At 43.7% G+C, this 25,010-nt stretch overlaps 1 protein-coding gene across 2 annotated transcripts in view; it reads left to right on the forward strand.

The window, feature by feature from the left end:
- Positions 1–25,010, forward strand: part of LOC147885508 (Pseudouridine synthase family protein) — a 123,158-nt gene that overhangs the window by 30,516 nt on the left and 67,632 nt on the right. For both annotated transcript variants that reach the window (XM_087396542.1, XM_087396541.1), the window contains 2 exons: positions 18,788–18,844; positions 19,137–19,214. In XM_087396542.1, the coding sequence (XP_087252668.1) occupies positions 18,788–18,844; positions 19,137–19,214 (135 nt within the window). The remainder of the gene's footprint in view (positions 1–18,787; positions 18,845–19,136; positions 19,215–25,010) is intronic.

Raw genomic sequence — 25,010 nt, forward strand, 5'->3', positions numbered from 1 at the left:
CGGGATAGAGCCTACAAATCTGCCCAAAATGACCTCCCAAAAATCAGTGATCCATGCACCATGTGCAGTAGTACGTAAGGACGTGCACATGGTTGCAAGCATATGAGTCCATGGCTGCTTCTGACGAAAAAAGGTGAGTAGAAGAGGAATTTTCCTGGCCAAGACATGGTGCGCAATATTCAGCACATTCAATCCACCGTGCATCCTTGGGGAACAGACTTTTGTCATCCTCATAAGTCTTAAAGCTTTAGCAGAAGACTTTGTTTTCCATAACAGTTCCATAGCGTGAGACATAAAGGCAGAAATGTCTTGAGAAGTCCAGTGCATCAAAGGCAAATAATACTGAACATAAGCCATAATAATCGACTGGACAATCCGGAGCCTAACATGGAGTGGCCAAGTGGAGAGCTTCCAATAATGGAGTTTGGCATGAAGCTTATCAAAAATCCACTTTAACTGTTGTTTCCTAGTGATGTGCCAGCCAATAGGGTGGCCAAGATGACGGACCACATCACAGGGCTGCATAATGTGCCCAGGCCATAGAAGAGTATGCCAATCATATGAATGCAAAGGTATGAGGCTAGATTTATCGAAATTAACATTCATGCCAGCAGCCAAGCCATATGAAGAAAGAGTGTCCATAATAGTCTTCAACTGCTGTGGAGAATTATGTTGCATAAAAAAAGAATCATCTGCATAGGCCTGAGCAAAATTTCCATGTCGCTTCGCCTTCGTTTCCCTAACTCTCCTTTTGGGAAACATTTTTGGCTTTTTGGCAGACTTCCTGCAACCCTGGTCCATTACTCTTTACTTTTGAACTGGGTCAGATATTGGGCTTTTTGGACCATATGGCAGGATCACAACATGCGATATTTTGGGAATCCGTTCTTGCAATCCTATGAATATTTCAGACTCTCCCTACGGCAATCTATCTATGATGCTTGCCATCAAGGAGATCTCCCTCAGTCATGCCTGGAAATAGTTTTTCTTTGCTTTTGATTTCCTGTTGAGGCTCTCTGCTTTTTTGAGACCCTCATGTAAATTTTGCTGATAATATAATCATGGATTTACCAAAAAAAAAAGTGTGTGTGACAAGTCTGAGTGTGTGCATGTACCTGATCGCATGTGTGTGTGTGATAAAAGGAGGGTGCTTGTGTATCTGTTTGCGTGAGAGAGCGAGATTCTGTGCTAGCCCTCGTGCTCCCACGCTACAGCTGCTTGTTTCTCCCTCAGTTTGACACCCTCGAAGTTCCTTTTGACGTCCGTTTTCTGTCCCGTACGCTCTGTCAGAAAATCCGAAAAAGAAAAGAAAAATTTCGTACTGTCAAAAATCCGTACGATTTCGTCCGTACAGTCAGAAAAATCAGTAGTGTCCGTACAGTCGCAGAAGTCCGTACAGTTTGCTTGCCAGAATTTTTTTAATAAAAAATCCGTACGATTTTGTCAGTACAGCCAGAAAATTCCGTACAGTCGAGGAAGTCCGTACAGTTTGCATGTCAGGGAATTTTTTTCGTACTGTCCAAAATCCGTACGATTTTGTCCGTACAGCCAGGAAAACACCGTACAGTTTTGTACCTGCTGTGCTTTTCTCCTTGTAAAGCGTTGCTGCTTCCAAGTTTTTTCCTTAACTCGAATGGCGGATTATTCCTATGAGAAAACCTTTCACAAAGACAAGTCGGTTTCCAACAAGAAACAAAAATAGGTGATGGATTCAGATGATTCCCTTCATGACTGTGCTGAGGCTCAGCTTGTTTATGAGGTTATGTATGAAGGGTTTGAAGACACCCGTAAAGGTTGGAAAGATCCACTTCCCACCATTGGCATTATGGTGGAAGTGGATGATATATTTGATCCAGTTAAGGAGTATGCAAAGCATGCCATTATAATTTTCTTCCCAGGATGGATGCCTGCTGCTGCAGATGTTGGGAATTTGTTGACTCAAACCCTGGGTGGTTCTTATGTCAAAAAAGTTCATTATGCATCGAGGGGCTTTTTTGAGATCATCATGACTGATGAGGAGCACCGTCAGGTTTTGCTGGAGCACTCTCCTCTTTTCTATGGCCAGCAGATGGTCCATGTTCTGCCTTGGTCTCCCACCTGGGATTATCAGGCATTGATTTGGCATCGTTGCCCTGGTTGGGTAGAAGTTGTGGATTTTCCTCAATGCTTGTCTTCTCTTCTACCTAAAATTGCAGCTTCGCTCGGTAAGGTGATATGTCTATCACGACCCAATGGAAATTCGAATCGCTTCTGCATTTTGTGGGATACAGATCATCCCACTCTAGCTTCATATTCGGTCACTGTGAATAATGTTTCCATGGGGAGTGCCTTTTACAAGCTCAAGTGGGGGCTGTTTGCAGGTGCTTGCTTTGAATGCAAGCAATTTGGGCACATGGCTTCACAATGCCCTTCCTGAGCTCCACGAATGCCAGTGCAAGCTGAAATGGTTCAGCCTTTGAATAAGAATGCAAATGCCTCTTCTGTGGTAAAAAACAAAGGGGTCAAACAGTTTTTCTTTGTTCAAGACAAAGGCAAAGTCCCGGCTGTCTCACATGGTAATGCTTCTTTTCCTGTGCCTTTGTCCTCTCCACCTCACGGGAAGGGGGAAAAAAATTTGACTGATGGATGGCAAACTCCTCGCAAAGTGATCTCCTCCAAGGCGACCTTTGCCTTCTCGGACTTAGAGTGGTGCTTCCTCTCATGGGAAAACACCTGCTGAAAACTCTGGTGTTGGCTTGACCTGGGCTGCTGTGATTGCAAATTGGACCTTGTTTCCTGAAGAAGAAGTTGCTGCACTTTTGTCCTCTCCTCAGGCTGATGCTTCAACCCAGGGCAGAGGCCCGGACATTGCGGTGGAAATGCAGACGTAGATAGCTCGTTAGTTGCTGTACATACCTGTCCCATAAGTGTAAATATGCTTGATCATCTGAAGTGTGTTACTCTCAATGTACAGGGAATGTGTGATGGTCACAAATGGAAACTGGTCTGGATGTATATCAGGCAATTGTAGTCTGATATAATTGCTTTGCAAGAGCATAATCAGCATATGTATGCTGGTCAAATAGGCCATTTTGCTGGTTATGAAATCTTCTATGCTGGAGAGCACTCCTTTTCAGGTGTGGCTTTTTTGGTAAAGCACGACCTTCAACCTGTTGTGGCTCTCAATGATCGCCATGGTAGATGGATTATTGTTCAATGCCTTGTTCAAGGAGAAATTTTTGAATTTGCATCGGTTTATGCCCCCCTGTCTTCTCGTGATAGAGCTTTGATCTGGGCTGCCATGCATACTTATCCATGGCAACAACATGCCTTCATTTGTGGTGACTTAATAATGCCCCTCAATCGGTTGACAACACCTTAGGCTACACTGATATGTTGGCTTCTTAAACACAGGCATGGTCTGATTTTTTGCTTCAGTTGCGCCTGGTTGAACTCTGGAAGGAATTACAGCCCATGCTTCCGGGTTATACCTTTCAGCATAATGCTCAATCTTCTTATCGGGCGCGCTTGGACAGATGGTATCAGATTGATCCACAGCATCGTGATGCCTTTACTTGTCAAATTTGGGTTGATCATGCTTTCACACATTCGGATCATGCTCCTCTTTGGTTGAGGCTTTCCTTACATGAATTTCCCACTGACAGATTGCCTTGCCGAAGGCTTTTGCTGATTAATAATAGTTATATGGAGCATGCTGACTTTAAAGCCTTGGTCTCTGATGCTATTCAGCCTCTCTCTCGTCAGATACGCATTGGTTTGGATTATGCCTGGCAGGCTTTTGTTGCTTGGGTGGAAGCAGTTATTCGAGATTATGGCAAATGCTATATGCAAGCCACAAGGGAGACTGTAGCACATGCCAAATTTACATGTCAGAGTTTGACTGAGCTTGCTCATCTTTGCCCTTTGTCTTCAGAGGAAAGCATGCTCTTAAAGGCTGCTCTTCCAAGCAATTTTTTAAGAGTTCACACTACAAAAGACAGGCTGCCAATATCTGTCGGATCTGGATGCTTGATGGTTCTTGGTCAACATCTCGTTCAGAACTTGCTGATTTATGTGTGCAACACTTCTCTACTCATTTTGGGCATCTGGATACTCTTTCTCCTCGGGTTGTGTCTGCACGTCAGCTTCTTTTGCAGCATGTTTATCCAATTCTGTCTGATGCTCAGGCTTTGGAACTTGAACAGCCCTTCACTGAAAGGGAATTGTCTGATGCACTGAGATCCTGTGGCAAATGGAAATCTCCAGGATGGGATGGTCTCACTGTTGAATTTTTTCTTGCATTCTGGGATCTTCTTAAATTCACCTTGCTGCAAATGGTAAATACAGCATGGCAAAATCAGCAGATGCCTTTGTCATGGAAAAAGGGTCTTCTCAAGTTGATTCCCAAAAAGCAGCTATGTGATTCACTGGGTGATTGGAGGCCAATCACAGTCATGCCAGTCATTTACGAGATCATTGCCAAAATGGTGGTTGATCGGATTAAAGGTTATTTGCATGATGGGTTGCATCCCTCCCAATATGGCTTTGTTCCACGTCGTCATATCACAGATAACATTGCCAATGCTTATATTGGGATTGAATATGCCAAATACACGCAGCAGGATGTTCAACTCTTGCAGGTAGATATTGCAAAAGCCTTTGACACAGTTCAATGGGATTTCATCTCGCAAACTATGCGAGCTTTGGGGTTTGGACACAAAATGCAGCAAGTTATTTACTGGCTTTACAGAGATAGCAATGCGGCTTGCATTATCTGTGGGGATATCTCTGATGAGTGGACTCTTCGTTGTTCGGTCCGCCAAGGATGCCCTCTTAGTGCTTTATTGTATGCCATTGCTACTCATCCTATGCTGCAATATTATTGATCATCTTGTGGCTACAGGATCACTTCATGGCTTGGAATTGGATGCTAATCGCAGCATGGTTGCTCAAGCTGATGCTGATGATTCTTTCTTTACCTCGAAGTATACGCCCCATGATCTTGGTGCCTTGATGCAGGCCCTCTCTATTTATGGTTTGGTAGCTGGTCTTCATTTACCAAATGAAAAGTTAAGGTAAATTAAATCTCTCTTTTGATTCTTTTTCTATTTTTCAAGAATCATATGTTGAGTGTTTATTCGCTTCTTAAAATTATGAAATTTAATATTTTTCATTGATTTTTAGAAATTTCAAGTGGAAAAAGGTATTTAAAAAACCATCAAAATGTTAAGAAATTCTAGACAAATAGTTTTTAAAGGAAACTATATGTTTTTGTTGCTATTCTTATGTAATAGCTCCTATTTCAAAGGTGACAATGTTTTTCCAGTTGTTATGTTCTCATCAAAGTCCCCAATGATATCCATGTGTTTTCCAAAGCTATGGTATTGGAAAACTAACCTGCAATACTAGATCATCGATTTTTATGGGGGGGAAAATTAACCATAGAAATTGCATCCCTCATGACAAATTAAATGTATCTCAAAGATCTTTTGTCACATATATTCACTTTGAGATTTCATTTAATAATTATATAATATTAGGTCTATCTTGACAATTAAACATACTGTAGCAGTGGGCATGTCCATGAGAGACATTGAGGAAACTACCAACTAGGTTAGGATGCTAAGAGCTTTATTTGGCTAGCAATTCAAACCCAAGGAATTTAATATAGTTGTTACCACATCAATTAAAAGATATACTATGTGCAAAAGAGAATCCTCAATATATATATTTTAGAAACGTAATCAAATGTTATAGCAATTAAAAGATATATTATTTACAAAAGAAAATCTTCAAACATACATCCTGGAGTTCCAAAGGAGGAATTGGAACAAAGGGCGAAAGCATAGAAGTAATTTGTTGCCACAAAGGACGATAATGAGAGCCCAATCCATATGTAGTGGCTGCTAGAGAAAAGGGGAGCACATTAACAGTATCATCTATAACATCAGCAACCGATGTGATGCCTTTAAACAGGACAAAGTAGGAACGTCGAGGTTCCTGTAAAGCCAAGGGAGGCTGAAAGACTTTCGACCAGTGAATGCTTTCAACTCTCAAAGAATTCCCAAGCAAAGATTGCCGTCCATTCCATTCCAGATGAGAAAGAACATGCTTCTAGTCAAGAAGCAAGCGGGAGACAAAAGGGCATCCAGGCAAAGTGCCATCAGTGCAGCCAAAAGAGAAATCCCAGTGATCGAGTTGCCAATGACCAAACGCAGAAATACTGATATGAGTGATCAGAGTCCTAATCATAAGAGCCCAAGGCTGATCACCTTGCAGAAATTGCAGCAACATTTTCCCCCTATGGGCAAGAATATGCACATGAATATCCGTGATGTTCAATCCACCATGCATCGTGGGAGAACAAATGTGATGCATCCAAAGCAGCCTGAGACTTTTTCTGCCATGTTTGGATCGCCAGAAGAGTTCTATAAAGACAGACATGAAAGATGTAAGATCTGCCTTAGTGAACATGATCAATGGCAAGTAAAATTGAATATATGCCACAAGGATGGACTGCACCATTCGAAGACGAACGTGCAAAGGCCAGGTTGCCAGTTTCCAATACTCAAGCTTTTTCCGAAGCTTAGCCAAAACCCAATCAGTTTGTTGTCGGCGAGTGAGTTCCCACCCCAAAGGGTAACCAAGATGACGAACAAACTGAGTGGGTGGAATGATATCCCCAGGCCATAATGGACTATGCCAATCTTTGGAATGCAAAGGGAGCAGCTTAGACTTCTGAAAATTAACAACTAGAAGATTGGAGTTTGATTTCTCCAGGTTCCTCTTCTCGTCCTTTGAGGATATCTCAGCTTACTGTACCTGCATTGTATAAAATCCATTTGCCTCAACCTTGGGTTTCAGAGAGAGGTGATTCTGTTTGGCGAATGCATCGCCCAGCCAAGTGGTGGAGGAAAGGATTACAGCAACTTTGGGCCTATAAAGTACCGCTTCGGCAACATGTTTTCTTTTGGCGAGTTCTTTTGGGAGTGTTTCCATTTGGACAGCTATTAGCTCATCGACACATTGCTCCTGCACTTTGATATAGGTGTTCTGCTTCTTCGGAGACTGTGCCTCACTTGTTTTGGCATTGTCCGTGCTCTCATGAGTTTTTTGATCTGCTTCGACAGCACCTACGAGTGAGATTCCCATCTGTTCTGTTTGGGAAGTTCTTCTGGCTATTTGGGTTTCATCCATCCAGACCGGAGTTTCATCTTTTCTTCGTTTGGGCTCGCTACTAGGCAGTATGGTAATTGTAAAGTCTTTGGTGGTCCTACTTTCTCTCTGTTTGGCTTTTTTAGGCGTTCTCTGCAGCAATCTTTTTTGATTGCTTGCAGACCCACTGCATAGATCATGAGGTCTTTTTGGCATATACGGAAATTTTCAGTTGATGTAATTGTAGAACCTTTCTTTGAGGTTACTACTCATATAATATAATCAATCAATGATTTCACAAAAAAAAAAGTGTGTGGTGTGGCTAAGCGTGGGGTGGCGATAGTGAAGAATAGGTATGTGTGATCAGCTCCTGGAGGGAGTGGTGGTACGGTGAAGTCAGTGATACATGAAGTGAAGGTAGGGGATCCCATGATGTAATCTACTACACTAGTGCCCCCCCCCCCCCGTGTGGGAAGCAAGTAAAACCACTTGAGGAGAGAGAGAGAGAGAGAGAGAGAGAGAGAGAGAGAGAGAGAGAGAGAGATTAACATCTTCGGGAGGCCTCGCGGGCCTCTAAGACAAGGTACTATCAAAGGGCTGAAGTTTTTAAGTTGAGATTTGACAAAGATAGATGCTAAAAGCTGAGAAAACAGCTTTATGTTTTCACTTTTTTTGTGGCCAAATAATAAACATCATGACATTCATTCTAAAAAGAAAAGATACAAAAAGGCCGTAAGTGTTGAAGATGTTTGCTCTTGGATAGATTTTCTTTTAGATAATCCTTATGTCACAACAGGCGATTCTCCGTTTCAACATATTATAGGAATCCCCATGGGCATTAATTGTGCTGTCTTTTTAGCTAACTTTTATCTCTTTACTTATGAATTTGAGTTTACGCAATGTCTTATCTCTATCAATACTTGCCCTATCATTTTACATAAGCTTAGCCAAGTTTGGTGTTTTATAGATGATTTATTGCACTAGATGTTCCTGACTTTCAAGACTTTATGTACAAAGATGCTTGTGCTTTTGGAGACGAAATCTATCCTCGTGACTCTCGTGAATTTAACTCCACTTCAAGAGGAGATTCTTGTGTTTTCTTAGATCTTAGACTCTCTCAATGTGCCCTAGGATGAGAGTTTGATATGTATGATAAACCTAAAAAATGTGAATATAGTGGTTTACACATTATAAAAATGCCTCACATTGACTTAACCATTTCTGATTTGGCTAAATATGGGGTCATTTCTTTCCAATCCGTAGATTTTCATGCCTTTTTACAACTAAGGAATCTTTTATCACTCAGTGTAGTCATTTGATCACTTTGCTAATACACAAGAGTTATAATCCAAGAAAAATAATGAAAAAAGTACGCACAATCCTGGATATAAAGTCATTTATCTATGGTGTATCGGCCTTAGGCATGTTTGGAATGTTTGAGCATAAGCTAAAAACAAAAAGCGGGGAGATGAACAGCCCGCTTTTCGTTTAGTTTCGAAAAAAGCATTAAATTGAGTATGCATGTGTTTTCTAAGTAGGAAATTTAATATTGCATCATTGTTGGAAATAAGTTTAAGTGTTCCTTTAGTTTTTGATGTTAAGTAATTCATTCATTCTATCATTCTTTCTTTCATTCATATATGAGAGAGAGAGAGAGAGAGAGAGAAAGAAAGAAAGAAAGAAAGTTTATTAAAGTCTTCGGGAGACCGTGAAGGTCTATGAGACTAAAGATAACTAATACAATGAGCATAACGGTGGCGGTCTCAAAACGGGCCAGCCAACCGTTTCAACAAAAAAGAGGTTATGAAGGACTGTGTGTCTAGTCCTGATACAAAAAATATGTGTCTACCTCCAGATGATACAAAAAAGAAGGGGGGGGCACCAAAAATGGGGCAGAGGGGGGAGATACAGTATACATGTGCAGGTGGTGATCGTCAGAGACCAATCATAGAGGGGCCGTCAAATGGGAGGTCGGAAAAAACCATGCGATAGATGATTGGCCTCTGATGTCACGCGGCCTAGTCGAGCTCGGTCGTCGAGGGCGGCGGGTGGCCCTGTGGATGAGGGCAACGGTAACCCCGGTGGGGCGGGCAGAGAGCAGAGACGAGATGTCATGGACCTAGATGTGTGAGTCTGTGCGCTGGCGCAGCTGTCGTGGCTCTGGCTCTCGCTCACGTCTGCGTCGTCGGCTAGACTGAGAAGAGGTATCTTGTGATTGGAAGAAGTCAGTGATAGGCCGCTGGGTGTCCTCACGCTGTGTGCGCTGCTCGTGTCGCCGTGCTCGGAGAGAGGTATCTCGGTGGCGAGTCATCTCATGTAAGAAAGCGGCTAGGCATCGCTGATTCGGGAACTGCAGCATGTGTGGGAGGGAGCCGAATCCGTCACGGAAGAGGCAGTGGTACCGGCCTCGAATGGCATAATAGATAGGACATCTGAAAGCAAAGTGCTCCTTTGACTCGATCTCCTGCAAGTCGCAAAGTGGGCAAAGGCGGTCCTCTCGTGGGATACCCTCTGCGCGTCCGCTCTCGATCCGTAATCGGTGTGACGAGACCCTAAACTGACCAAGGGAGATCCGGAGCGCATGTGGTAGATGAAGCTGTGTGTAACCCGGAGGTGTGATGAAGCCCTCCTGTGAGATCTGGAGGCAGTGTCGGCGGTAGAAGTCGAGCTTCACAGGAAGCTCGGAGTGAAGAAACCATGTCCGCCAGGTGTGGAGCAGGAGCAGATCCGCTCGAATGAGCCGGTTGACCTCCTGGTCAGTGGGGGAGAGGGGAGATGGTGGAGCGTCGAGGCTGTACCGAAAAGGAGACAACCGGTCTAAGTTGAGGCCCAGTCGGGTGAACCAACTGGAAAGACGACTATACCAGCATCGCTGGTCCCCATTAACGGATAAGGCCATAGAGGAGGATAGGGCTAGCCAAGGTAGGCGGAGGCGACCGTCAGCGGAGGAGCTGAAATCCCTGACTCTGTGGAGATAGGTGATAACTTGAAAAGCCGCATCAAGCTGTAGGGGTGATGCGCCGAACTTTGCTAGAATGATCTGGTGTGGTACCGATGGTTTGCTGTGGATCATCCGAGCAAACATCAGTATCTGTAGGCGCTCGACTCGAGCCCACTCTGTGTCTGAAAGGTCGACTCCCCACCAAGGGCTACCGTACATGCCTGCTGGGCGGACCAAAGAATAAAAAAGGAGAGACTTGGTCCGCGGGTCCTGGAAGTGGGAGTGGTAGCACTGTCGCTCCAGCTTGGCAAGAGAGAGAGCGAGAGAGAGATATGTATTACCATCTTTTGGAGGCCTTGTGGGCCTATGAGACAAAGTACAAACACAAAGATAACCCATACAAGCCTAGTGACTAAACTAAATAAAATCCAAAGTGCAAGATAACAAAACTAGTACTCAAACTTAGGGTCAAAATACATAGCCCGGTGCAAGGGTGGCTCTCCAATGAGCTGCGAAAATGTCTCGTATCTGTGTCTGCTGGGTCGTCTCTCTCGGAGGTGGGGAGTGTTTTCTGTGACCTCTATATCCGATGGGCCATGTCGGTGGTGACTCCTCTGATCGGGCTGTCCCCTCCGAATATCGCTGAACCTCCATTGTGGGTGTTCACACAGAGAGAGAGAGAGAGAGAGAGAGAGAGAGAGAGAGAGAGAGAGAGAGAGAGAGAAGTAGAAGTAGAGTCTATTAACGTCCTCGCGGGGCCAAAAATGACCCATGGGACCCGTCTCAATACAATGTAAAATAGAGTCTCCTCAAGGACAAGTGACAAAAGATCCCAATGCTGCCGGAGAGGCAGTAGAGAGAACTGATGTCAGCTAAGCGGAGTCCTGCAGTATCTGCTGGTAGTCCTTCCTGATATGTGCATATTAGGGGCATTGTAGAGCCACATGTGCCTCCGTCTCAACTGTTTGCATGTCACAAAGGGTACAGACTCTAGCATGTCTGGGCTGATGCATCCAAGCTCCCTTCTCAATTGCAAATGTATGAGATCTGGTACGAAACCTGGCTATGTTTCTACGATATGGAAGGGGATAGGTGTGCTAATATAAGGCTGAGTATGAGTCTCTATGGACATGTATGTAGACCAACATGTGGGATTTATGTTGTCTTGGTAATATTCCAATTTACCCTCTTTTCACTTGTCAGCCAGTGAGTTTGCAAAGTGCTCAGTAAAGACAGTTCAAACTCTTGCATGGTGACCTTTTCAGGCGGCATGGTCAAATATGCTTCCAGTTTCCATCTGCTGAACCATTTTCTTATGTCGATTGCCCATCCTATACAGATGATCTTACTTTTGTGGTTCTTTTGAAGCTTTGTGTTGGCATTCCATGCTTTATGAGGCAACCTATCAGGTTGCATTTGCTGCACCTCTATTAGGTATTGCATAACTCTGATCAGTGCATGAAATTCGATCGGCCTCCTTCCCGTTTCCAACAGAAGTACTGAGTATGGAGTAGTGGGTTTGACACCAAGGTGTCGCCGTAAGAAAGCCTTTTGCATTTTCTCAATATCATTCCATGTAGAGGCTGAAATACTGCCTCCCCATACTTCCACTCCATATAATATTGTTTGTACTACATATGCATCAAACAATACATTTCGAATTTTCCAGTTCCTGGTGTCAGTGTGCTTGCAGTCATTCTCAAACCGGTCGTATTTCCCCCAGCCAGTGTCCATCGTTCTGTGTATACATTGCCACCATCTGTGATCTGCCGGGATATCAACCCCGAAGTATTTGAAGGTGCTGACATACTCAATAATCTGTCCATCAAAGGTGATCTCAGGGGGATGTTCTAGCTGATTGGTACAGACTGCCATCATCTTTGTTTTTCCGACATTCATTTGCAGCCCACTTTCCCTACAGAAAGTCTTGAGCACTTGTAAAAGTTTGTGCATAGAGTCCGGATCGTATGCACATCATCTGCGTATAGCAACAATAGCACTGTCCATAGTCCCAATTGCAGTCCTTGCAACCCTTCCTCTGTAGCAAATTCATTGATGAGTTCCTCCAGAGGGCAGCCTTGCTTCACTCCCATATTACTCTCAAATACATCTGACATACCTTGTGCTTGTTTGAGTCGGCATAATACCTTTTCATAGATACGAGAGATGCCTACTCTCAAGGCCAATGGGACTCCTATTGCTTGCATTCTCTTCCATAGTCTCTTGGAACTGTGTCAAATGCTTTCTTGAAATTCACAAAGCAACAAAATAAAGTGCATCCTCTCAATTTGCACTCATCCATGAGGACTCTCAAGGTAATAAGGTGGTCGGCTGTCTTGTGCTCCTTGCGAAAGCCTGCTTGTCTAGTGGCTGGGCCTCTTCTGCCCATGAGCTGATTTTCATTTCAAGCACCGTACTGAAGAGCTTGGCCAATGTAGAGCTGACCATTATAGTTCTCTAATTTATGACTGGATTTTTGTCTCCACCCTTGTGTAAAGGCTGGAGAGAGAGAGAGAGAGAGATTTCATTCCTGTTTTTTGGTCTTTTGTTTCTTGATTTGTTTGTTTATTTTTGCTTAGTCACCTTCTTCCTTTCTTCTTTATTTCTTGTATTCTTCCCTTTTGTTTAGTCGACATATTTTTAGTAAGCATTGGGTTTGCCCAAGAGACACCGCGGGCCGTTAGAAACCTAGTATAACTGCTTATTCTTGGGCACTGATGACGACATAATCATTGCTTTGCTTGCTAGGTATGTCTACCTTGTTTTTCAATAAAAAAATGTTCTCTTTTTTCTTCTCTTTCGTTTTCTCTTTTATTTTCATTGTAGAATTTTGGACTTTAGAACTACAAAATCTGAATTCGTACAATTAGATATATTCTAATCTTACAAAGGGGTGTGTGTGGGAGGGGGGGGAGTGTGTGTATGTTTTTCACAATTTTTTTTTTGTGTGGAATCTTTGAGTCATTATATTACAAAGAAGCTATCCAAGAAAGGGAGAGCTTTAATACATCAAGAGAAAATCTCACTGTAGGACAAATATACATCGTGATTAAAGACATGAGATTGCAAGCAATAAAAAAGCTATCTTTGTGGAATCTTTGAGTCTTTTTTTTTTGGGGGTGGAATCTTTGAGTCATTATATTACAAAGAAGCTATCCCAGAAAGGGAGAGCTTTAATACATTAAGAGAAAATCTCATTGTAGGACAAATATACATCATGATTAAAGACATGAGATTGCAAGCAATCAAAAAGCGATTGCTGCAAAGAGTGTCTGGCAAGTTCTTCTGGCTTTTTGGTGTACATCCACCCAGACAGGAGTTTGATTTCTTTTTTGTTTGGGTTTGGTACTGGGCACTCTGGACTCTATGGAAGGATCGCAATCATAGGGTCTTTGGTGATCCTATTTTTTGTGTATGTTTTACACACACACGCACACTTTTTTTTTGGGTGAAATCTTTGATTGATTATATTATATGAGTAGCAACCTCAAAAAAAGGTGCTACAATTACATCAACTGAAAATTTCAGTATGTGCCAAAAAGACCTCATGATCTATGCAGCGGGTCTGCAAGCAATCAAAGAAAGATTGCTGCAGAGAACGCCTAAAAAAGCCAAACAGAGAGAAAGTAGGATCACCAAAGACTTTACAATTCCTATATGTCCATAAAGTCCATAGTGCCCAGTAGCGAACCCAAACGAAGAAAAGATGAAACTCCGGGCTGGATGGATGAAACCCAAATAGGCAGAAGAACTTTCCAAACGGAACAGATGGGAATCTCGCTCGCAGGTGCTGTCGAAGTAGATCAAAAAACTCACGAGAGCACGGACAATGCCAAAACAAGTGAGGCACAGTCTCCAAAGAAGCAAAACATCTATGGCAAAGTGCAGGAGCAATGTGTCGATGAGCTAATAGCTGTCCAGTTGGAAACACTCCCAAAAGAACTCGCCAAAAGAAAACATGTTGCCGAAGTGGTACTTTATAGGCCCAAAGTTGCTGTAATCTTTTCCTCCACCACTTGACTAGGCAATGCATTCACCAAACAGAATCACCTCTCTGTGAAACCCAAGGTTGAGGCAAAAGGATTTTATACAATGCAGGTACAGTAATCTGAGATAGCCTCAAAGGACAAGAAGAGGACCCTAGAGAAGTCAAAGTCCAATCTTCTAGTCGGTCCTGGAGTTCCAAAGGAGGAATCGGAACAAAAGGTGAAAGCATAGAAGTAATTTGTCGCCACAAAGGACGATAATGAGAGCCTAATCCATATGTAGTGGCTGCTAGAGAAAAGGGGAGCACAGTACCAGCGTAATCTATAACATCAGCAACTGAGGTGATGCCTTTAAACGAGACAAAGTAGGAACATCAAGGTTCCTGTAAAGCCAAGGGAGGTTGAAAGACTTTCGACCAGTGAATGCTTTCAGCTCCCAAAGAATTCCCAAGCAAAGATTGCGGTCCATTCCATTCCAGATGAGAAAGAACATGCTTCTAGTCGAGAAGCAAGCGGGAGACAAAAGGGCATCTAGGCAAAGTGCCATCAATGCAGCCAAAAAAGAAATCCCAATGATCGAGTTGCCAATGACCAAACGCAGAAATACTGATATGAGTGATCAGAGTCCTAATCATAAGAGCCCAAGGCTGATCACCTTGCAGAAATTGCAACAACATTTTCCCCCTGTAGGCAAGAATATGCACATGAATATCCGTGATGTTCAATCCACCATGCATCTTGGGAGAACAAATGTGATGCATCCAACGCAGCGTGAGACTTTTTCTGCCATGTTTGGATCGCCAGAAGAGTTCCATAAAGATAGACATGAAAGATGTAAGATCTACCTTAGTGAACATGATCAATGGCAAGTAAAATTGAATATATGCCACGAGGATGGACTGCACTATCGAACGTGCAAAGGCCAGGTTGCTAGTTTCCAATACTCAAGCTTTTTTCGAAACTTAACCAAAACCCAATCAGTTTGTTGTCAGCGAGTGAGTTCCCACCCCAAAGGGTAACCAAGATGACGAACAAACTGAGTGGGTGGAATGATATCCCCGGGCCATAATACACTATGCCAATCTTTGGAATGCAAAGGGAGCAGCTTAGACTTCTGAAAATTAACATGAAGACCAGCTGCCAAACCATAAACAGAGAGGGCCTGCATCAAGGCACCAAGATCATGGGGCGTATACTTCGAGGTAAAGAAAGAATCATCAGCATAAGCTTGAGCAACCATGCTGCGATTAGCATCCAATTCCAAGCCATGAAGTGATCTTGTAGCCACAAGATGATCAATATATTGCAGCATAGGATGAGTAGCAATGGCATACAGTAAAGCATTGAGAGGGCATCCCTGGCGGACCGAACAACGAAGAGTCCACTCATCAGAGATATCCCCAGAAATAATGCAAGCCGCATTGCTATCTTTGTAAAGCCAGTAAATAACTTGCTGCATTTTGTGTCCAAACCCCAAAGCTCGCATAGTTTGCGAGATGAAATCCCATTGAACTTTGTCAAAGGCTTTTGCAATATCTACCTGCAAGAGTAGAATATCCTGCTGCGTGTATTTGGCATATTCAATCCCAATATAAGCATTGGCAATGTTATCTGTGATATGGCAATGTGGAACAAAGCCATATTGGGAGGGATGCAACCCATCATGCAAATAACCTTTAATCCAATCAACCACCATTTTGGCAATGATCTTGTAAATGACTGGCATGAGCGTGATTGGCCTCCAATCACCAAGTGAATCACATAGATGCTTTTTTGGAATCAGCTTAAGAAGACCCTTTTTCCATGACACAGGCATCTACTGATTTTGCCATGCTGTATTTACCATTTGCAGCAAGGTGAATTTAAGAAGATCCCAGAATGCAAGAAAAAATTCAACAGTGAGACCATCCCATCCTGGAGATTTCCATCTGCCACAGGATCTCAGTGCATCAGACAATTCCCTTTCAATGAAGGGATGCTAAAGTTCCAAAGCCTGAGCATCAGATAGAATTGGATGAATATGCTGCAAAAGAAGCTGACATGCAGACACGACCCGAGGAGAAAGAGTATCCAGATGCCCAAAATGAGTGGAGAAGTGCTGCACACATAAATGAGCAAGCTCTGAACGAGATGTTGACCAAGAACCATCAGGCATCCGGATCCGACAAATATTGGCAGCCTGCCTTTTGTAGTGTAAACTGTTAAAAAATTGCTTGGAAGAGCAGCCTTTATCTAAAAATGCCCGTTGTCTGGATCGAGTTTCCCATTTAGCAAGCTTTCTGCGATCATTGGATTGAAGAGAGAATTGAGCCTGACATAAGAGCATGCTTTCCTCTGAAGACAAAGGGCGAAGATGAGCAAGCTCAGTCAAACTCTGACATGTAAATTTGGCATGTGCTACAGTCTCCCTTGTGGCTTGCATATAGGATTTGCCATAATCTCGAATAACTGCTTGCATCCGAGCAACAAAAGCCTGCCAGGCATAATCCAAACCAATGCGTATCTGACGAGAGAGAGGCTGAATAGCATCAGAGACCAAGGCTTTAAAGTCAGCATGCTCCATATAACTATTATTAATCAGCAAAAGCCTTCGGCAAGGCAATCTGTCAGTGGGAAATTCATGTAAGGAAAGCCTCAACCAAAGAGGAGCATGAACCGAATGTGTGAAAGCATGATCAACCCAAATTTGACAAGTAAAGGCATCACAATGCTGTGGATCAAGTTGATACCATCTGTCCAAGCGTGCCCGATAAGAAGATTGAGCATTATGCTGAAAGGTATAACCCGGAAGCATGGGCTGTAATTCCTTCTAGGGATCAACCAGGTGGAACTAAAGCAAAAAATCAGTGTTGTCACCCGATTGAGCGGCATTATTAAAGTCACCACAAATGAAGGCATGTTGTCGCCATGGATAAGTATGCATGGCAGCCCAGATCAAAGCTCTATCACGAGAAGACTGGGGGGCATAAACCGATGCAAATTCAAAAATTTCCCCTTGAACAAGGCATTGAACAATAATCCATCTACCATGGCGATCATTGAGAGCCACAACAGGTTGAAGGTCGTGCTTTACCAAAAAAGCAACGCTAGAAAAGGAGTGCTCTCCAGCATAGAAGATATCATAACCAGCAAAATGGCCTATTTGACCAGCATACATATGCTGATTATGCTCTTGCAACGCAATTATATCAGGCTGCAATTGCCTGATATACATCCAGACCAGTTTCCATTTGCGACCATCACACATTCCCTGTACATTGAGAGTAACACACTTCAGATGATCAAACATATTTACAGTTATGGGAAAGGTATGTACAGCAACTAACGGGCTGTCTACGTCTGCATTTCCACCTCAATGTCCGGGCCTTTGCCCTGGGATGAAGCATCAGCTTGAGGAGAGGAGAAAAGTGCAGCAACTTCTTCTTCAGGAAACAAGGTCCGATTTGCAGTCACATTAGCCCAGGTCAAGCCAACACTAGAGTTTTCAGCAGGTGTTTTCCCATGAGAGGATGCACCACTCCAAGTCTGAGAAGGCAAAGGTCACCTGGGGGAGATCACTTTGTGAGGAGTTTACCATCCATCAGTCAAAATTTTTTCTCCCTTCCCCTGAGGTAGAGTGGACAAAGGCACAGGAAAAGAAGCATTACCATGTGAGACAACCGGGACTTTGCCTTTGTCTTGAACAGAGAAAAACTGTTTGACCCCTCTGTTTTTTACCACAGAAGAGGCATTTGCATTCTTATTCAAAGGCTGAACCATTTCAGCTTGCACTGGCATCTGTGGAGCTTGGGAACGGCATTGTGAAGCCATGTGCCCAAATTGCTTGCATTCAAAGCAAGGACCTGCAAACAGCCCCCACTTGAGCTTGTAAAAGGCACTCCCCATGGAAACGTTATTCACAATAACCGAATATGAAGCTGGAGTGGGATGATCTATATCCCACAAAATGCAGAAGCGATTCGAATTTTCATTGGGTCGCGGTGGACATACCACCTTACCGAGGGAAGCTGCAATTTTAGGTAGAAGAGAAGACAAGCATTGAGGAAAATCCACAACTTCTACCCAAACAGGGCAACGATGCCAAATCAATGCCTGATAATCCCAGGTAAGAGACTAGGATAGAACATGGACCCTCTGCTGGCCATAGGAAAGAGGAGAGTGCTTCAGCAAAACCTGACGGTGCTCCTCATCTTTCATGATGATCTCAAAAAAGCCCCTCGCTGCATAATGAACTTTTTTGACATAAGAACCACCCAAGGTTCGAGTCAACCAATTCTCAACATCTACTGCAGCAGGCATCCGTCCTGGGAAGAAAATTATAATGGCATGCTTTGCATACTCCTTAACTGGATCGAATATATCATCCACTTCCACCATAATGCCAGTGGTGGGAAGTGGATCTTTCCAACCTTTACGGGTGTCTTCAAACCCTTCATGCATAACCTCATAAACAAGCTGAGCCTCAGCAGAGTCATGAAGGGAATCATTTGAATCCATCACCTGTTTTTGTTTCTTGTTGGAACACACACACACACACACACACATAAGTTATGCAAGCTGCTATGGGCTGAAGCAAAGGGCTCATCGCTAAGGCCCTTGCTGAGTGTTATGCCAATAATATCAAAAAACTTAAACACACAAAAATAGTGAGAGAGAGAGAGAGAGAGAGAGAGAGAGAGAGAGAGAGGTGAATATCTCATCTTGGTTGTCTTGATATGATCTTCAGGAAGCATTCTTCAACTTTGTTGGAAAGCATGTGGAAAGTGCAGCGTCAAGCCGAACTGTAAGTATCTGATAAATACTGTTAATGTCATATTTTAGCACACTCAAAGGTTGTTTTTTGACCTAAAGATCAAGCTTCTATTCAAGTTCTTGATTTGATCTGGTTGTGTAGTTATTGGTTGTCATTTTACAAGACATTTATCTTTCAAAACAAGCTGCTTTTTTGGAGTGAAATTGAGAATTGTGATTCAAGGTTTTCTTCACAAATCGTATAATTTTTTTTTTGTTCAACTGTAGTTAAGATTGCCTTGTTTTTAGAGCATTCAAGTCTACCAGGATGACTTTATTGCCAGGATGCTGGAGTGCATGCATTGAGAAATGTATGCCATGTTGACGTGGAGCGTGTAAGCAAAAGACGACTGGGGGAAATTGTAAGTGAACCTTACTATTTTGCTAGCATCAGTTGCGGTTTGTCATTTGTACTTTGAGATGTGATGTAACAGAGATGGTAATAACATTGCCTAACTCAAATGAAGTGTAAATATCAAAAACTTAACCAAGAAAAATGGAACTCATGCATATTGAGAAAGCGGGCTACATGAGAAATATAAAACCTCGATGTTATTTGTATTGGTTTCCCTGGTAATACATTTCAATTTCTAATCATTATTTCTTTTTAAACATGTATTGATCTATGAGAGTATGGGCCTTTGTTTGACACATCTTAGATGCGGTGATCACCAGCTACGATTCATAGGCAAACTTGAACTGCAAAACAAAAGTTGGAATTAGAACCAGCCCTGACTGTTTAAACTTGAAAGTTTCAACTTAATTTTTAAACAATTATGGTGTGGATTGCCCAAAGAGCAATCATGCATGATGCATGATAGTGGCTGCTGTCCAAAGGGGCTCAAGTCAAGGGCCAATTGCCTGAATGAATTGCAAATAGGATGAAGTGTGAACTGAAAATACAAGGCAGCGAGCTGCACAGTGCAAGAGTCAAGAATGCTCCAGATTGGCAGCTGCACAAGTTGTTGCCCGGTCCCCGCGCTGATCACAATTCACACTGCACAGTTTTCCAGGCTGGTGGCTGCTTTAGGGTTGTTGAAGCTGCGTTGGAGGTTGTGCTGTGACCTTGATGCTGTCCAAACTGTCAAGGCTGCAGCGCGGCAGTGAGTGCTCCACACTATGAGCCTACAAGGTCGAAACGGGGGCTGTCCCAATGTCCACACAGGCTGACCAAGAGCCTTGTGCTCACACACTGGGTGACAGCATGGGCTGCAAAAGAGGCAAAGCAAGCTCAAAGCTCACATGGTTCCTGCGGACAAGTGAGAGTCTACAAGGCTCAAGCTGAAACATATCACAATTCACTGTATGCCACGGGAAAACTGAGCCGTACGTCTGTATAGCGGCTTGCTTCCTTAATGTACGTATCAAATCTGTCCCCCTCAAACACCTACAGTACCTAATGCACCCACCTTAAGATTCTAACCTTTAGGCATGTGACCCGAACCAACCATGTCATGTACTAGTTTACTTGATCCAGCATGCACATTGGTTGCTCACCTGTCTGGGACATCTATTGTCTGTAGGACTTTAATCGAGTACCTTCCTATGCCAAACTTTGGAAAGGGAAAACTTGATGGACATTCCTGCTTTAATCGAGTACCTTCCTATGCCAAACTTTGGAAAGGGAAAACTTGATGGACCTAACTACCCCCTATGGAAGATCAAGCTCAAGAGGCTCCTTACCTCTTGGAGACTATGGAAGATGACAAATGGGTCCTTTCCAAAACCCTAGGTAACAGGGACAGGAGCTATAGCAGAACCTCTAGATCTCAGCATTGTTGCAGGCATGGGAAGAGCAAGCTGCAGATGCATTTGCAGTGCTCTTTCTGACCATAAAGGACAATGAGATTCCATTTATCCATCTGGCTACCAGTACACATGTTGTGTGGATCATTCTGAAGGATCAGTACGAGACCAACAACTCAACGAGGATATTGAACCTCCAAACCCACTCTATGCACTGAAGCTAGGAGAAGTGGAAGGGGTCGAGGAGTTTCTTAACAAAATCAAGGTGGTTGGGGACGAGTTAGCCTCAGTGGTGAGAACTTGGTTACCAATAACCTCACAAGGCTGTGTACCAAGCAATCTATCTCGAAGTTACCAAGCTGGTCGTGGCACTAATAACAGGCCAGCGGAGCAGCCCATTTACCTTTGAGGAGCTACGGACCATGGTCCTTGAGGAAGAGCTTCGGATGAAGATGTTTAACACTGACAAAGCTTTCAATGTTAAAGCAAAGAGCAAGGGCAAAGGGAAGCAAGGATCTTGAGAAAAGGATTGGCAAGAAGATGGATCTTCAGATTCCAAGAACAGAAAAAAGTCAAGTGCTGCCACGTGTCAGCCTGGTTGGCTGGTATGGTCTGCAGACTGGCTGGTTGGCCCCACAGACTGGTGGGGTCAGTGAGCAGCAGGTGGAGGGGGCAGGTTGGAACTCCTCTTTATAAATAGTGGGCATTCCTTCCTCTCTTTAATCCCACAGAAGCCAAGTTTGGCAGTGCAGGAAGAGATAGAGAGAGATCTCAGTTCAGGTTCATATTTTGTGCAGGTGTTAGCCCAGCATTTGTTGGAAGTTTGCTGCTCAATCAAGCTCTGTTTCCCATAGTTGTGATGATGGATGCTTATCTGCTGGAAGTTTGCTGCTCAATCGAGCACTGTTTCCCACAGTTGTGATGACGAATACTTGCTGGAAATATAGGCCTTAGGAGCCGTGGTCCAAACCCCCCTCATGGTGCCTAAGGAAATATGTGTAGATAATGAAATAAAGGGAGCTAAAGGCCCATGGTAGATATGCAGCTGACACGTGGAAATGTGGGAGAGAAATTCCATATACAAAGGTGCATTTGGATATTCCTTGGATATTTGCCTCTCCGAATGTCCTGCCAGCTTTTTGGACAAGGGAGAGGTTGTGGCATGGCTAGGAGGCGGGGGCTTGGAACCCCCATGCTCTCAGCAGCCTCCTTGACACATGGCAGCATTTGGTTGGCTGCCCAACAATACTTATCTGCATTCTTTTTCTACATCTTCTCTATTCTCTGAGTGGTGATCTCTGTGTGTGTGTGTGCATGCGGCTGATTTACGAGTGGCCAGAGAGTTTCCAGTTCTCTCTGCTGTTGGTGAGGTTGAGTGATCATACCTCCTGTTTTCTAACACAAACTGCGTACTATTCCTCTATTCCGTTGGAAATTCAATGATCGATATAGAAGAGAACACCTTTATTATGAAGCAAACTTCTACATGAAATGATGAGAAAACTCCTTCAACAACTATCTGAAAGCCTCGACTATTATGTAGATGACAAAAAGACTAGGACTTGTCACGCAACCGGACTGGGTTTGTAGTGACTTACAAAGACTCAAAATCCTGTCACACAGACTGGTGATAATAGCATAAAATGACAGAGACAATGGCTGACACACAGCCCGCCTCGAGCTCACAAGACAAGCCACACAGCCTCACAGCTATCAATTGGTAGAGAACCTCCACACACTTTTTTTTAAAGTAATATCCAGTGCTGTATTTATATGCTCATAAATTTACAAGATGGGAAGTCTCCAAAATGGAGAGTATCCCAAAGATCAGAAACATAAAAAGAAAAGCTCTATGCAAGAAGCTTCTATATCACCCTCATGGCAGGCATCATATAAGGATTGCCGCAATGAGGCTCGGAAAGATTCATATGACTTGTGAATCTGCCGACCCAAGTATGCCAAATTATGCTCACTCCAGATTGTCCAAAGAGCCCAATATCTCACCCAAGAGAACCTCCACACACACACTGTACTGTGACACACAGTAAAAGGCTCCTATCAAGTTCTACCTTGCATGCAATAGCGTCGCCCTTACAGAGAGGAAAGCGCCTTGGAGGACGGCCGTGATACACCGCCAAGTATTGCCAGCAGCAAGAGCCAATCATCAGCTCTCATCCTTCACACTAGGCTGTTACCAGAGGTCACGAGCCGTTCCAACTCTCATGGAGCTCCGAAGTTCACGAGTCGCCAGAAGAAAGAAGAATTGGAAACCTTGATTTGCCGCCTTAAGGACCACATCCAAAACTGCATGAATTATCTCCATGTGCCAACCACCTCATGCATTACCTTACCTACGAGGTTTAACCAACAGCTAACCCAACAATCCCCCCATAAACTGAGGACGGAAGAACCTAACTGAAAACACAACTGCAAACAAAAGCATCACACCACCAAAAATGTTGTTCATACTAGAGCTCAAAAAGCATAATCATCATCTACATCGATTATCAGGGGAGGTTCACACTGAACGAATCCTGCAAACTGTGTATCCTGCTCTTCACCAACCAAGCAGCTTTCAAGCTGCTACCAGCATCCTTACCTCCTTTGCATTTGTTGTCAAAAGCCTTCTTATAGCACGATCTCTCTTCATGTCCCTCTCATCCACAATAGTCACAGACTGGTAAAAGCTTCTTTCCATGTTCTCAGGCCTTCCTTTTCTCTTTAGTAACAAAAGCTTGCTCTCCTGTGCTTGTCCAACTTAACTCGGCTCTCCTTTCCTCACTAAGCAACATTGCTACCACATCCTAATAACTCAGAGCATCAGAATAAATTCGTAAGATCGTAACAATTTCGTTATACGTGGAAGGAAGACTGTCATCCCCCACTTGACCAGAGATTACCACTTGCCTTGGCAACCTCCCTCCTCAAAGATACAGCTTTCCTATGGTAGCAACGACACTTAAAGGACGGCAAAAGTGTGTTAACTTGGGAACGTTTTGAACACGTGCTCCGTAATAACTCAGAGCATCAGAATAAATTCGTAAGATCGTAACAATTTCGTTATACGTGGAAGGAAGACTGTTAAACCATCGATCTCCAGCACCAATGTGGCGAATTGAGAGATGTATGAAGATAGGGAGCCCATTTGCTCCAACTGTCGGAGTTTGGAGCATGCTTGGAAGTCCGCATTGGCAGGTATGAAGTGCTTACGGAGCACGTGTTCAAAACGTTCCCAAGTTAACACACTTTTGCCGTCCTTTAAGTGTCGTTGCTACCATAGGAAAGCTGTATCTTTGAGGAGGGAGGTTGCCAAGGCAATCTTTTTGCCTTCAGTGAGGTCGACAGTATCGAAGTACATGCGCAATTTTGCGAGCCATTGGTCAACTGTTCGGCGATTTCGTTGACCAGTGTAGGCTTCTAGAAGTTTAATGTCAAGTCTTTTAGTTTTGGAAGCTTGGAGTAAGCGGTAGAGGGCACAGAGTTCAGTGTTTTCTACCTCCGGTGGGAACGAGTCCACATAGTCGTCTGGTGGCATCACATCATCCTCTGAATGTGTGGTACTGCGAGAATCCTGGAGTTGTTGGACTTTCTGGACCAAGTCGGAGATGCTGTCTTGAAGCTAAGAAATTTGAAGTTGAAGTAATGCTTTGAATGTTGACTTCAGGGATCTTTTTTGGACTTGAGTCGCTTATCTCCGAAGAGGCTGTACGTAAGCGTTGCGACATATCTGAGGTCCCTATGAGAAGAGCACGAACTTGCGCTCTAGTTTGTACCATTCCTAGAAGAAGATCCGGGCTGCCCTTGAGATTGCTCATGTTGGAGGGGACAGGCGAGGCAGGATGGAACCGCCCGTGGAAATCTGGTAAAGGAGGTCCTATGTGAGGTAACACTGGTGATGCCAAAGTGGGTGTTATTGCTCGTGAGAGGACAGGGGTAGGTTGCAGAGTCCACGGATCTGAGAAGGGATAAGGAGCTGCTGTCGGGAGTGGAGGATATCGAGGAGAAGGAGTGCCTTCAGAGTGTAAATACTGTCTTGGGGAAGGTAAAACTTGTTCAATAGGATATCTGGGAGCTGAAGGAGGTGGAGAGTACGCTGGAGATGTTGAAGCTGAGGGGGGTAAGTCTCTCCAGAGATGGACAGCAAACTCGTGAGGAATATCGGGTTCTGGGTATCTACGTGTCTCGTGAAACACAACCTGGACTGTGTTGAGGAAGTAATGTAATTGAGGTGCCTCACGCAGAAGATATAGGATGTGGTCCAAGTCATTGGAAGGGCACGTGACGCAAAAGACCCACGATGCAAAAGCTCCAAAATGGGCTGGTTGTGCAATTTGAACACGATATTGTGTGATAGATGATGCCTGAGGTGTCCTTGAAGGGGTTGAGGCATTACCAGGAGTTTCCATGATTTA

The sequence above is a fragment of the Dipteris shenzhenensis genome, chromosome 25, assembly GCF_047967505.1.
Source record: "Dipteris shenzhenensis isolate YYH24624 ecotype China chromosome 25, Dip_SZ_1.0, whole genome shotgun sequence".
NCBI lineage: Eukaryota > Viridiplantae > Streptophyta > Polypodiopsida > Gleicheniales > Dipteridaceae > Dipteris > Dipteris shenzhenensis.